The 15,870-nt window shown below is 35.9% G+C and overlaps 1 protein-coding gene across 1 annotated transcript in view; it reads right to left on the reverse strand.

The window, feature by feature from the left end:
• The window catches only part of VPS13B (vacuolar protein sorting 13 homolog B (yeast)), a gene marked incomplete at its 5' end in the record, with an annotated part of 82,496 nt that overhangs the window by 55,903 nt on the left and 10,723 nt on the right, over nucleotides 1-15,870 (reverse strand). The window contains one exon of the mRNA XM_010015584.1: nucleotides 6,627-6,823. Coding sequence (XP_010013886.1) covers nucleotides 6,627-6,823 — 197 coding nt within the window. The remainder of the gene's footprint in view (nucleotides 1-6,626; nucleotides 6,824-15,870) is intronic.

Raw genomic sequence — 15,870 nt, forward strand, 5'->3', positions numbered from 1 at the left:
TTCCATGCATGTTAATGCAAAATTATGAATAAGTATAGAGGGTACTCAAGATGGTCAGCTGCAAATGCATAAAATTCCATGGATAAGTAAATTTATCACTATTATTTTGTGCTATGGTAGCTAGCTAGCACGGTATTTATTTATGGAGCTTAAATCCAAGTTCAGATTTGTGGACATAAATTAAAATACTTCTGAAGCAGTAAAACACAACTAAAATTATCTCGTTATCAAAGAATCAAGACAAGACATCAAGAATGGATTAGGTCAGTGAAGGATGAAAGATAGATAACTTAATCAGATTTTTAGTTGCTTTCCTGTGCTGCTTTACCTCTTCAAATTGCCCATTCACATTTCGAAAATGGTGTTGTAGGCCTTTTAAGAACTGGCATATTAGGAAATAAAATTATTCTTTGTGTTTGCATGATAAAATGTCTATGGGACTGGACTAAAGTCAGAGAAATGGGATGCTTTGCTTTGCTCTGCCATGGATATTCCTTACACTGTTTGGAACCAAAGCATGGAAACAAATCCAAAAGCCACCAAAATTTGTGTGCTGATTTAGACCATTAAACACCTTAGAATCTGTGAAACTGGTTAGTTCTCTCAGAATAACTGTCAATATTTTAAGTATTGTTGCTCATTGCATTTTGATTAGAAACAAGTTCAGGGACACATGGAAGGAAAACTGAAAAAGGGTAGAGAGGTACAAACAAATGTTAACCAAACTATGAGGAACTTTTTGGTTTTAATTATGTTTTAATACTTTCAATTAATACTTAGTTTGCACAAACAGCTATAGAACTATCTGCAGTAACAAAGAAGGACATTTATTTCTGAAATTTGAGGTTCATTCTGAAATTATAAATTTATTTTCCTTAGAAGCCTATTCCTTGAGTCACCTATCAGTGATTCAGCATTTTAATTTCCTTAAAGATGTTTTTTTGGAGATAGGTATTTTTATAAAATAAAAAACCCAAACAAAATCTCTAAATTCTTACTTAGTCAGATTTTATATACCTGTTTTTTATTTATCAAGCATTTTACTGTGATGGGACATTTCTCATTTCTCCTTCATAACCACAATGATTATAGGGCATCATAACATGCCTGATGCAGGAGGAAATGTGGCAGGAGCTTCACACCAGGGAAATAACTTAAATCATTTAGCCATACTTTGCTCCAACCTTTTCTGCCCCACAAGCAGCAGACAAAGCAGAAGTAATAATCTGGAAGATAAAATGTTTGGAACAGTAAGAGTCAAAGTGGCTCATGGACAGTGAGTGCCCTTAGAAACCAAAAAGGCCCACCACTAAAGTGATTCCGTAACAAACTTCAGAGTCCAATCATATGCTTAAAAAAATAACCAGAGTGAAACAGCAAATGAGGATGGGACAACGTTGTTCCCTGGGACAGAACTGGCCTTGCATCTTCTTCCATGCGAGGGAGGGACAAATTGATTGATTGACTGATTATTGATTCAAAATAGAACTGTAGTAAGAGATCATAATATCGCATGGGCAGTTTTAAAAGGGGGACTGTAGTCCTTACAATCACTAGTGTGACCCTCCGATTTTAAATTAAATCCCATTTAAAGTTTTTGCCTAGTAGCCTTCCATCAGACCTTTAGCACTGCTACTTTGTCCTTCTACCTTGCATAGAGCACAGAAATCAAAGACACATCACATGCTGTGCACAAACAGAAAATAAAGCAGTTACTGAAACCCCAGGTAACTTTCTATTAAGACTTGGTGAACAACAGGAGCATTTACATCAGAGTTAGATCTGATTGTGCAATCAAAATTTGTACATGAACTGAATACAGAATAAAAGAAATTCCCACATTCTCTTGGCTGCTTTGGAGCTATAAAATGAAGTGTCAACAGTCCACAGTTTTTCAGCTAGGGAGAAAAGGAATAACCAGCTTCTACTGCTTTGTGTTTGGCACAACATGCTGAGAGATGGGTGTAGCACAACCAGAGGAAATTCTAAACAAAACTGACCTGACTTTAACAGCAGAAATCTCTTTTTGCCTTTTTTTTTTTTTTAATCGTGTGAAATAACAGAATTTTTAAAATGGAAAACACCTCCATTCAAAGTAATTATAAAGTATGATAGCTTCGTATCAAGCAAAACAGTTCAATTTAAATATATGGCAACTGGGAACAATGACTTAACAGTGACCTGCATTATTCTTGTTATTTTAAGAGTGGAATATTTAAACCAAAACTGCCATTTGTGATGAAACCGCAACATGGGAAAATATCCACTGGGAAGAAGAAAGAGACCACTTAACTCATTTAATTTATGACTCAAATGCTGGTCTGAACCCAAATTGTTAGAGGTCAAAATCCAGTACATCTTTTACTTTGAATAAAAGCTAAAACAATTAGCAAGAAACATGATCATGATTCCTCACTTTAATTTTTAAAAAGTAGCAATTTAAGGCTTATTTAAATGTTTTTGTACTTGTTTCACGGTTTGTATCTTAAGGCATTTTCAATTACTATTTTACATTAGTATGTTGGCAATTATAAAAATACTGTTTACATTACACGGGAGATGCACAAATAAATAAAACATCTTGTAATGTAGCCCACTTAAACAAAGAATGATAAACTCCTCCCAACCAAACTAAGGAGGGGCTTTAGTGTCTCACCAACCAAACAGGGCTTTAAATGAAAGTAATTTTGATTATAATTTGCTAGTACTGCAGCATAAAAATACAACCTATGAAAATACTTTATTTTATGATAATTTCCTTTTAATCCCCTATTTTAAGGTCTTCCATAAACAGTCATTTATGCTATATATGGTTCCTTTGATAGACTATACTAAATCCCCAAAGGGATGCTAAATTATTTCATTTAGAACTTCAGACTTGTTTATTCATTGAATAAACACTGACAAATGTTCATTCAAGCCTTATACATTCATTGCATAATGAATGGCCTGCAAAATTCTTAAAAATAAATAACATACACATAAAAATTATGTCCTTAACCAGATAGCTCCTTGATTTTTGTACTTCTAAGTAGTTCCCGATCGAACTCAGAAAAAGCTTTCATACCACAAGATTTGGATCATGACATCTTTGCATATTCCTGTGTTCATTACTGGTTGATATAGTTCAGCCTGCCAGCTACTGCTGAACATATCAGCTGGATCCACATCTTCTCACAAACCTTGTTGTTTTCTTGTCACACGTAAGTTTCATACTTTATAATTGATGTTAGGAATCAGTCATAAAGTACTTAAAACACAAGGGATCAGCTCTCTGCTATTAATAATTAGCATATCAAAGAGGTTACCACAAAAAAACCCTCTGCAGAATTTGAAGGAAAAATTATCGTTGAGGAGCAGCTGCATGCATATGGCAGCTGTTAGAGTCTGACTCAAAATGCAAGCTCAAACTGAGAAAATAAACTTCAACAAATCTAAGCATTTTTATACTTTACAGTTAATAGTGAATTAAATTTGCTAATCAATCATACAGTTACAGCATGTAATTAATGTCAAATCATTATGAGTCTCCAGGAAACCTGAGATCCTCTCACTTGCAGATCCCTCAGCCAGAAGTTCCTAGTCTAACACTTGGTGTTAGCTTTGAGCACAGCTCCTTGTGGGTCTTCTCACATGTCTGTAAGATCTCATGTTAAATGTCTGCTTTAGGAACAAGCCTAGCACTGAAATTTACCGTGACATGCGGCAGTCTCTCATAAAACCAAAAAAGTTTGTCATTTTTGGCCAAGTAGAATCCAGAATACATTTTAGGGTGCTCGGTCACAAGAGCACCCTAATCCATACTGGTACCAATATGTTTGTTTGATGAAGCCAAAGTTTCAGCAAAGTTACTGCCAACATAGACTTCCTATATGCTATGAGGGGTCTAGAAAAGTTGGCTTTCCCTGCAGGTCCACAGCATCTGTCACCACCTCCTAAACAAGGCTTCCCTTTAATAGAACATGATCCTTTGGGGCTTAACTGTTACCTTAAACTTGTTCTGTAGCTGTAACTGTATGTATTTCAGTGCTTATGAACAATCACAAAACCTCAAGGTCAGTGACATGTGACTGGCATGACCTTCTTGAAGACACTGACTCTGCCTCAAGCACCTTAGGTCAAAGCCTCACCTCTGAGGTTTTTCTGACCTGTTAAGTTTCTCTGAGAAGGATCACCCCAGGCTGGTCACAGAATCACACAGAATGGTTAGAGTTGGAAGGGACCTTAAAGATCATCTAGTTCCAACCTCTCCTGCTATGGATAGGGACAACTCCCACTAGACCAGGTGCCTCAAAGTCCTGTCTGACCTGGTCTCAAACACTTCTAGGGATGGGGCATCCACAGCTTCTCTGGGCAACCTGTGCCAGCGCCTCACCACCCTCACAGTGAATTTCTTCCTAATGTCTAATCTAAATCTACCCTCTGTCAGTTTAAAGCCATTCCACCTTGTCATGTCCCTACATGCCATTGTAAAAGGCCCTCTCCAGATCAGGACTGGTCTGGAGATTACTAGAAGGCTACCTCTTCCACACCAGCCCTTCCTGCAGTTATCCTTCAGACAGTTTGCAGAGCAGCCTTGTTTGAAGTTAGTATAAAGAGAGATCAGTTTAAATTTCTACCTGAAACTGCTGCTGAGGCAGGGAACATAATCTTTTTTCTTCTCTGACTGAAATCAGAGGTTTCCTTCACATACCCCTCAGGTTTCTGTTTTCTGGATATGGTTCACCCTGACCTACATGAATCTTTAAATTGCCAGTCTACTGCTAGTTTGTGTAGGTGTAAACTACACTTCCTAAAAATATTACAAATTCCTCAGGCCACCAAAAGATTCAGGACTAGTGACTCTGCAGTGTCTGTACATGTGCCTAAGGAGCTGGCAGTTCAAGACACTTTCCTTTGACTTGTTTATTTACGGCCAAATGCTTCAGCAGTGTGGTGCATGTTTTCTGCTGCCTTCTTTTTTCTCCTGCTATTCAGTGACTGCTAATGCTTCAGTTTAGTTCCTTTTCTTTCAGTTGTAGTTTCTGCTTTAGTTTTTTCTGTGCACACACAATCTGGAGGACATTATGCTTCTAATATCATTACTGTGAACAGAGCAATTGTCTTTCCTGGAGTCTTCTGGTACCTCAAGGCCATGAGAACATTTCTACCCCTTTATAACTTGACACCCTGATACCACTGAGGATGGTCATTATTATGGAGCAGGCCTGCAGCATCCCAGCTGAAAACTCACAAGTTCATGTTTTCTAGGCAGGTGAATTGATGCGCTGTAAAATGTTTTGGGTGTTTATCACAGCCCAAACTGGTTTTATATTAGTATTTTTTTTTTTTTTTTACTTATTTCTAGTTCATTTTAACCTTAGCATCTTTCCGAACAATTTAAATTCATAAGATTATCAAATGTCCCTGAACGAAACATTGCATGTAGTGATGAACCCTATTTGAGCAGAAAACAATAAACACAATTACAGTGCCAAATTTATTATGAAAAAAAAATCTACTAAATTTCACTTCTTCATTTTCAGTTCCCACCGAGTTCACATTTCTGTGGTGTTAAGCTGACCAGGAAGGCAATTTTGCCAAGGTCCCACATTCAGAGGAATTAACCTTGTCTAAAACACTTAACTTCTCAATGATGAAACTGCATTCTTTCACAATTAACATCAAGAAATCACTTCCAACCTGATACTATTAATGGAAACCAGATGTTTAATTTTCGTCATTGATTTCATTAGCCATCTTCATGTTTCCTGATTTCTCTGATTTCTGTAGCTTCACGTAACATATATGTAGATGCTATACAGTCATTCAAGCATGTGTTCATACACCGGCAGCAACAATCAGCAAATACCAATGATCCAACAGGATCATTCTTGGTTTTCTGCTCTAACTACACAATATTAAGAAGATCTTTGAAAGCAATTCCACTGCTGTTTGTGTAGAGAACTTCTACTCATTTCTTCCTACTCTACATATTAACCAAAACTGAATGAATGCAAATAGAGTATTTGTTATTGTACATTGTTTCTGGATGTAAACATGATGAAAAATGGATCCCAGTGTTTGGAAACACTGATTAACTTTCCTTTTTTTTTTTTTTTGTACTGTTAGCATTGTAAGCAAGCTTTGTGAATAACAATGTAATGCTCTTGAAGTACTCAAGGTTTGTTTAATCTATTTAAAATAGTCACTTGGCTTATTTTACTCATTGACTTGCACTGAGGACAAATTAAAGGTGATGTATGGGGAGTACATGGAAGAAGAATGTTTACTGCTACATTATACAATGGATTGTGCCTCACCCTTCTTTTGTTAACTAGCTAATTTTACCGCCTTGTGTGGCTAAGAGGTTTCAGGATATGGCCTGTTTGTCTTCACTCTACAGTAATCCTTCTATTCAGAAAATAGATGAATGTGATGCTGTTAGGCTGCCTATAAATCTAAGAGAGCTCTTTTTGTGCATAATCCATGCCCTTGCATGAAGATGAACTACAGTCTGAGGGTCATTTAAGACCAGCTGCTCTTACCGCATATGAAAACAATATCTTATTTCCCAAGTCTCTTCAAAAAGATCTCTCAAGAGTGTAGCATTAGATTTCTGTTTTTCTCTCCTCCTTTAAAATTACCTTTGGTCATCAGCCACATTCTGACTGCTGTTCAGGACAATCCTCCACAGGTCGGAGGCTATGAGCTCTTTCTGATCATTCACAAGGTTGATACTTGGTAGTTGTAGTTCACAGACTTTGCTTTCTGACAGACTGAATTCCCGGAATGCAACAAATGATTTCTGAAGCTCATCCCAGTACTCCAAGCTGCAAGGAATCTGTGATAAAAGGGAGAAGGCATAATTACTTTATTCTTGATCACAAATATAATGGTATTTACTGTACACACTAGAAGTGTTTAGTTTATTTAGTAAACTAAAAGCTGTCATATAGAAAACCAGAATTTAACCAGTACTCTGATTCTGTGCTATTATTACTTACAATGTTTTTACAGCATCACTGCAGTATAACACTTCAAACTTTCTCTTGCTAGGCACAGAAACAGCTACATGTTCCACAGTACCCAAGAATAACAAAGACAATCCAGTTGATCATTATTTATATTATGCAGCCAAAAAATTCATCAGATGTGATTGCATTATGGTATTAAGGTAAACTAGCTCTATGAATTTTATTACATAACAAAATCTCAGTTTAAGTACCCATTTATTGTCATACTGTGTCTCAAAGATGCAGAGTAAAAATGATGATAGACAACACAATGCCTTCTGGAGGGCCAACACATCAATAAAAATCCTGGGAAAAATCATTAAGTACCTGTAATCACATAATCTTTTCTTTCATGGAATATGCTATTCAGACAACTGTGTGATTTTGAGAACCCAAATCCAATACATACATAGTAGCTTCTGTTTAATTACATGCCTTATTTTTAATTCTATAAATAGGCCACTTAGATTATTTCTGGATGTATCACTGGACCTGGAGAGAATGTTATTAGAGACATTTCTAAAGACAGTAGAAAATTTTAATAAAAGCATAAATTTTAAAGAGTTGTGTCTTAGGTCTCCTTTTTCCTTCTTCTTCTTTTTTTTTTTTTTTTTAAATAATAGCATGAAAATGAATGAGAATATGAATTTAAAACAAATGCAAACTAGGTAAGATACGAAGATTTTAGAATTAAGATACAGAAATCCAATTATGGCATTTGTACATGCTCAAGAAATAATAAAAGTCAAGTTGACATAAAGCAAATTGTAAAAAAATGTGCTATTACTTTTTTTTGTCCCTGTGTGCCTGTGTATAGATGTATATATATAAATAACCAGGAATAAAAGTAAGAATGTGGTACGGATGTAAGAAAATCTCAGCACAGCTAGAAGAAAGAGCTCTGTAAGTATTCTTCCTTGCTACTCAGTAAGGACTATAAAGCACTTGAAGGTGACAGCAGGCTGATTAATTAACAGGAATGAAGGTTAAGAAGGAAAATTCAGGGAGCTCAGTGGTTCAAGCTGGGGAGGGCAAGGGAACATAAATAATCACCAAAGAATTCCGGAGGAATTAACATGTGGAACCACAGAGCCTGAAACATGGATTTTTACTGCATCTGTCAAGTCACAATGATACCTGAAGACTGCAAAAAGCAACCACAGTCACCAACATTTTTTAGTTCAGGATAGAGGAAAACCAACCAAACAAAAGAAGTGTCTGATAACGGCTTGCAAAACTCTGATGCCAGTAACGTATATGACAGAGAGGAACACATCAGTATCAATCAGGAGCGCTGATTTAATGTCAAAGACTAGAGTCTGAGAAAAAGGGATTATTTCAACATCAAAAAGCACACATCGTACATATAAAGATAGCAACACATTTGTTTATAAGCTGCGTATTCAACTGGAAATGGTGAAGATAGATACATAAATGTCAGCTGGAAAATTATGAGGCAGTATGACAATGCCTGGAAACAGCAAATGCCGTTCTGAGACATGTCAGGTGAGATACTTCCAAAGGCAAGGGGCAAATAAGAATTGACTTGTATAAGACACCTCATCTGGCATATGGCACACATTTCCAATTCTTCATGCTAAATCTGTTTTAACTCACACTGGGATCTGTGCAGAATTGAGGACCAAATGAAGGAAAACAAAAGGAACATGATTTTTCTACCCAGAAGCCTCAGGAAAGAAATAGTTTATAGCAGAAAAACTCTGGGTTGAAACCGAGTTGCTCTACGAATAAAGTGTAAGGCTAGAAACCCAAACAGAAACAGATAGGGAGGTTCAAGGACAGCCTTTGTGCTTGTGACAGCTGCTTTTAAAAGCTTGATCTGTTAATAAGAAGACACTAATAATCACTGGAAGGAGGCTGGGCTTGATGACCCAGAAAACATCCTTCTTGGTCTGGTGCTGCTAACTTACAGTGGTGCTGTGCAGCAATATGTAATATGAAATATTACATTATTGTGTTTGTAGTCATATTCTTTTTTGCTCTTTGTGTCACTATGGTTTTAGATTTCAATACTTCTCAGTATTAAATTATTTTAATGTTTAATACCTGTAGACAAACACTGAAGACCACAATACCACAGCAATGTTCCTATCCTTCAATTACAGATATAGCCAAGGAATTCCCCTATGCTAACTATGAACATATAAACAGTGACTTCCATCATTCGCTATCTTTCAGACTACATTGTGAAGTCATTCACGCTTACATACTTCTCTTTTAAACCTCTACAGTCTATGTTTGATTTTATTTAAAATATTGCAATACTTGCAATATTTTCTATCTGAATAATTTCTGACAGAAGGTTGCAGGCTTTTATGGTTGCACAGGTACTCCTACATACAGCAGTATGTATTTATGAGTATTTCTAAATCTCAGTCCTTAAAATACCTTGAGATTCTTTTGGAATTTGATTATATCTGAACAGCTGGTTTGGTCTTGTGCCTCCTATTGCCTATCAACACCCAACTTGTCTTTTCCTGTCAATGAGTAACATGTGTGCAACAAAAGTCTCATGAAGCTATCCTATTATTTAGGATATTTATTACTTCAAAATTACATCTCAAACAGAACTTTCTTTTTTTTTTTTTTAATATGCTATTCTCCCTAATGAGAATCTCACAAAATTGAATTAAAATGGCAAGTAGCAGACATTGTACGAGAGACTAAGCAAGGTGATGAATTCTATTCCCACTAAGATTTATAAGATAGAAGAACAAGTTAAAGAGGACAATAAAGGAATTTCGTAAGTGGCACTACAATAGGAGTAACATAGAATGTAAGTAATTCTAAAGGAATATATATATATATTAAGAAAAGTAGGTACTTCAACATTTCTGCCTTTTAGGAACTTCATGGTAACTTCTTAAGTGAATTATGAAGAATTTGGAAAGGCACAAGAATGACTGCTGGACTCACCAATATGAGTAGTCAGAAAGACTGTATCACCTAAAAGTTAAAGCAGGCTGGTAAGCATGTTTAAAAGATTATTCTTCTTTATTTTTGCTCACAAATTTTGTCCTGTTTTGTAATATGTCAAGAAATCTGCCAGAGCAAGAGACAGCATGTTTCAAGATGCTGTCTGCACATCAGAAGTGAAAGGTCAAAGACACACTTTATGTGATTGCCTATAGAAAACACAGCTCATGCTTTGGGACTGTCTAAACTGTAAGCTTTTTAGTTTGAAGCTTGCAAAAGACTTAGTTGACTTAGAGTCTTTGATTCCTACATATCTAGCTTTATTTGTTCTATGGGGTTTATTACTAATGCCTGATCTGGATAAGTTTAAGGAAAGATGGTAGCTCTGGGCAATATTAGCTGCCAAAAATAATAGTTGTGAAAGCCTGGAAATGGGCTATAATGCCAGAACTGAGTCATAGGCAGTGGGAATAAATGAACTAGCTGCAACAAAAAATTCCCCACATGTAGAATAAAATATGGTGCTTTTACCTTTAAATATTTGAATAAAACCTAAGCTATAATTCAGACAATTGTTATCTCTCAGAAAATGTGAGTGCTAGTGCTGCCCCTATAAAACTAAACACTAACAAAGCATAGCTAACCAGAAACTTCTTTGCCAAAAAACAAGCATGTTTCAACAGACACTTCTCCATAGCTTTGTGTCATCTTTCCTAGTTCTCAAAGAAAGTTTTAATTGAAAGGATTTTATTCACCTGTAAAATGCAGACAGAACCATCATTGTAGAGTCCCTGTCACTTATATGTGCATAAAACTGTCATGTAACTCAGATTTAACCAAGAACCTCCTAGTTTAATTTTGCAAGAAAACCATGTACTATGACACAAACATCTGTTTAGAAGGATGATTATGTCAACAGAAAGCATCACAGCAGTCAAATGCTTTGGTTTTTTTGTTTAGGTTTCTTTTTTCAGAATCATTAACAACAGAGAACAGAAGCAAAGTGAAAAGCTTCATGAAAACATAAAACCAGCCTAAACGCTAAGTATTTATAACAAAAACTGTTAATAAGATAAATATATTTAAAGCAAAGCAGAGGTTTTGAAAGTTCCTCTTTTTTCTCTTTACTGATGTCAGCTATAGACATGGGAGATCTGACAATTGTGTGGCACTGTTCTGATGAAGAATGAAAATGGTGTATTAGCAAATTCTGATAGGAAGGAAAGCAGTTGCTTCCAAGTGACAGTTTCAGTGCTGCCCCCTCCAAGAACAGGATACAAAGAAACCACTCAACTGAAATAGTTGCCTAGGAGCAAAAATAATTTGAATTAGGAGCATGTGGATTCCTGTTGCCTATGAATTTCTCATTCTAAGAAAGAAATCTTCATATATATTAATATAGACATTATGAGAACCATGTCTGTGAACATACAGCTCTCTACAAACAGAACCCATCTCAACCTGAGCAGAGCTGAAACCTCTATCATATACATTTCACCAAAAAAAAACCAAACACCAAACCAAAACCAAAAAACAACCCCAAAAAGAAACTCAAAAAACCTCTTAAAAACCTGCATCCCTCAAGTAATTTCCCACATGCTTGTTAACCTATCAGCAAGTCAGTGTTAATAACCACCTGAAGAATAACCACTAACACACTACAATGTGACAGATAACGTTTTTTCTTATTCTTCATATAATGTGTACATATTATCTGTACCAGAATCAATTAAGCACTTTTGGAAACCAGGGGTCAAGACATGCTATAGAATCTGTTACATATCAATATTTTCATCCATGTGTTGTACATGCTATTGACCACATGGATACCCCTTGTTCCCATATAAAGTTATGTGTAATAATAAAACACAATGAGAGAGAAATGCCTGTTGATCCATATGTACTTTTTAAAGGCTTTCATAATCACAACATGTTTCTAGATTTTCCCATGTCCTAGTGTTATCTTCCCAGCTTTAGAATACTTCGCTAATTTGGATTTTAAAAGCTTCGGGTACACACCACTTACCACTACGTATGTTTCCATACCTGAGCTCTTTAGCTGAGCTGAGGGCCAAAACTAGTGCACTTCCACAAGCTGTTATGTTACCGTAAATGATCAATACCTATTATTCACTATACATATTGTCATAATGCTAACAGACCTCAGAAAGAGACATCACTGCTGTTTGTGACAGAAATAATTAAAATATCTCAATTTCTTATCTAATCCCATCTTTTTCTCAGACATCTTTTTTGCCTCTAGGAAAAAGCTATGGCCATCTGCCTACTGCTTTGAGGTTGCTGAATGAAGGCTATATAAAAGTATTATTGGTTTATTACTTAAATACTGGAACATAAAATTTTTTAATCAATATGAAAATGGACTTTTAACTATACATACGTAGATCTCTTAGGCTGCAAAGTACATCTTGTCCAACTGAGAAAGATATTAACAGCTGGGTTGCAGAACGTGTTTAATGTTGTTTTCAGCGATGCTTCCTTTTGATTCATGTTTTTGCTATAAAATAAGCTTTCACAGAATAAATGTTCAGTTCTTGAATCTCAGTCCCACAGATCGTGGGCGCTTCCTCTTGGAAACGAAGTTACTCTTGTTCCAGAAACAACTACTGTACAAGAAAATGCACACAGAAGACAGGAAGCGTGTGTGTGTTTTATCTCCTCCAAACAGGGCCACCTAAGTGAATGAGAGGCAGAATACAGTACAAACTAGCACTTTGTGTCAGACACCAACCCGTGCTGAGATTTTAACTCCAGCTTCCCGAGCAAGAATAAACTGATTGCTCTGCAATAAAGCTATTCTGTTATTAGGATATTTTAGTGTTTTAGGGCCAACTGCCTTAAAAATACAATTCTCCCCTTAGGTGAACAGTAGTAGGAAATAAAAAGCTTTATCCAGATTTTTATTAGGGAAAAAATTCTGGCAATAACTACCAAGAACATTACTTTTAAATTTGATTTGGAAGCATTATTTATATAAAATCGCAAAAGAACCCTGCAGAAAAATATATTACAGAGAAATGAAAAAGAAAATGCCTGTTGACACAACACACACAGTCCAATCTGACCAGGGGAACAACATTTTGGTCAACTGTACGATACTTCAACATCCACGCTCCCGTTTACCTTATCTGATTGACATCGTGAAATCGTGCTACAAACCGAACTGCCCATCGGATAACATTTTTTTAGCCTTCCTCAGGGCTAAGATTGTATCATATCAGTGCGGAAAACAGCCTCTTCTGGCACAGCTACAGACCACCAATTTTCCCTTTTCATGAAGATCCAAACAAAATAATAATTAAAAAAAAAAAAGAAGTGGTGATTTACAGTGAGGTAAAAATTTAGCCAAGCATTAGTATTATTAAGATTAGCACTAGTACTAGGATTAAAAACATTCTCGCTGTAAAAAGAATTTGCTGTCCCCTCAGCTCAATCCCCTTTGTGTTTTTATTATGATTTTCTGTACTTTGACACCATTTTGACTTGTTACATACTCGTGTATTTTAGGCAGTTAAAGTTCTTCCATTACGGTGCACTCTCAATTTTCAACACTCAGGAATAATCAGATTCCACAACTGGAAGTTTTTCAGAATTATCCTGTATAATTTCTTCACAGAGTGTGTTTTACTTCTCTTTGAATTTGATTAAGAAATTTTGTCCTGAAGTTAGAACATTTAAATTATAAATACTCACTTTAAGACTGAATATGCAGTATCTGCTTAATTTAATTTTTTCCCTAGTCATACTGAGGTCTTTAGCTGAATAATGAAAATAACTACTATTTTGCTTCCTGAGTAATAACATATACCTTGGCTCTTTCAACTCCATTTAACAAATTTATTTATGGTACTATTAGCATATTTATTTCATTTTATTTAAATTTATATCTATACTGCAGTTTATAAAATAAATATTAAATACTTATAATAAATGTGTGTAATAGATGTGAAAGAAAACTCCTGACTTCTGAGAGAAACTGTTCTCTAAAAATACATAACTGCCTTTTAGCTGACTTTGGAGAAAAACTTCTATACATCTTCAACTAATACAAGCTATAAAAAACCCTTTGTAATATTGGAACCAGTTGAGAAACCACAAGTATTCAAATGCAGGAAATCATGATTTTATAACATTTTAATGTGATCTACTCTTGGGAAACAAAGTTAACCAAGCCCTATTTCTGTACAGGAAATATTCCACTGTACAGTTGTAATACATTGTGGTGAGGGGTACAGCTGCAATTTTTTCACCTGTAATGCCCCACTGGTATTGTGGCTTACTGAATTGCATCAAGATTGCCTTCCTGTCCGGAAAGCCCTCTAAGTACAAACAAGACTCTAAGCCCAGGTTTTATTTTCCCTTGGTATCAGAATATGGTAATTTAAGAGCCCTGAGAAATGCTTTTTAACCTTTTAGAAGAAATATGTAGCATTCTTTTATTAGGAATTATGTTCTTTGCCTTTTTAAAACAACATGTGACCAACTTATCAATTTATCAGGCTAGCAGGTTCAGAGCAAATGCAGGTGTGTACAGCAATGTAATCTGTCACAGATACTGGCTTTTTCCATTATGGAAAGATTACCCTAAGCACACTAACATCTTTTGTTAAGAAAGTACAGAATAGTGCTATGCTGTAATTGAGACTTCCGCAGGACATTTTAAACAGGGAAGTGATACACTACTAAGTGTCAAACCCATTTCTTTCTACTAACTGTCATTCATCTTGAGACTGAGTTTATGTGAAGACACCTCCCTTTTCTAATAGCAAATGCAACAGTATTTAATTTATTATTGGCAACTTATCGTTGCAAGTATTGAGAAACAAAAGTATATAGAGAGGAGATCTTTCTTATATTGGGGACTTACCTACTCCTTGCAATACTCCTTATTCTCTTTTTCTGATACAGGAGCGATCTTCCACATTTTTCTAAAGGCTTTTAATTTTCTAAGCACCAGTATTTACTAATAATATAAGCACTGTACTGCTGAAATGGAGTCACCTCTGGGATTGAGGGTATCAGCCTATTAATACATCAAGTACAGCACAATTTTCAGATAGAGGCTATTTTGACCACATATCCTCACCACAGTAAAGCCTGATTTCTACAAGAAATGCCACAAGATCAGCGTACAGCAGGAAGGACTTGGGTTTGAAAAGTTTCATAAATCAGAGTTACAAAATCTGAAAAAGTACAGAACACGAGGAGAGTGTAAATCTGTCATTAAGATAATCTGATGGTTTCGTCAGTCTTCTGGCACCTGGTAGAATTTTCACTGGCTCAGTAACCCCAAAGGGTAAATTTCAGTGTGATGCACAGGCAAATTATGCACAACTTCCATTAACATTCCCAACAAGTTACGCTTAACTCCCTGCAGACTGCACAGAAACTGTAGGCCAAATGATACGGTCTCATCTCGATGCAGTGAACACTAAGATCACACAGCAAAATAATTAAGATTATACACACAAAATACAGTAACAAAACAGTAAAGTCTGAGATAATCCTACTCTCAGGCAAGGAAGTTCACAAATAATGCTTATAGCTGGAATTTCTAAAGAGAACGGGCTCTGTTTCACCATCTGCTTAAGACTCACTGTCTAATACTGCAATTCTTTTAGCCCCTACTTCCTTCCTTGCAAGAAAATGAAGTGAATGCTTATCATTAATAGTCAGAGTCTTAACTTTGGAAAACTTGTGTAAAACTCTGCACAGCATCACAGAACTTGCTTGCATCCAGATCATCTGAAGCGTAAGTGGCTCAGGCTACAAGCCCTCTTACATAGACCAGTTATTTACATGACGACCTGCATCCATTTTGGTACACATGGATGGATGTAAACACTGTTTCTACTGACAGGAAAGTAGTTTCCTACATTATAATTAAAGGCATTTGTTACAGTTCCAGTTCATCATC

The sequence above is a fragment of the Nestor notabilis genome, unplaced genomic scaffold, assembly GCF_000696875.1.
Source record: "Nestor notabilis isolate BGI_N333 unplaced genomic scaffold, ASM69687v1 scaffold15725, whole genome shotgun sequence".
Classification (NCBI taxonomy): Eukaryota; Metazoa; Chordata; class Aves; order Psittaciformes; family Psittacidae; genus Nestor; species Nestor notabilis.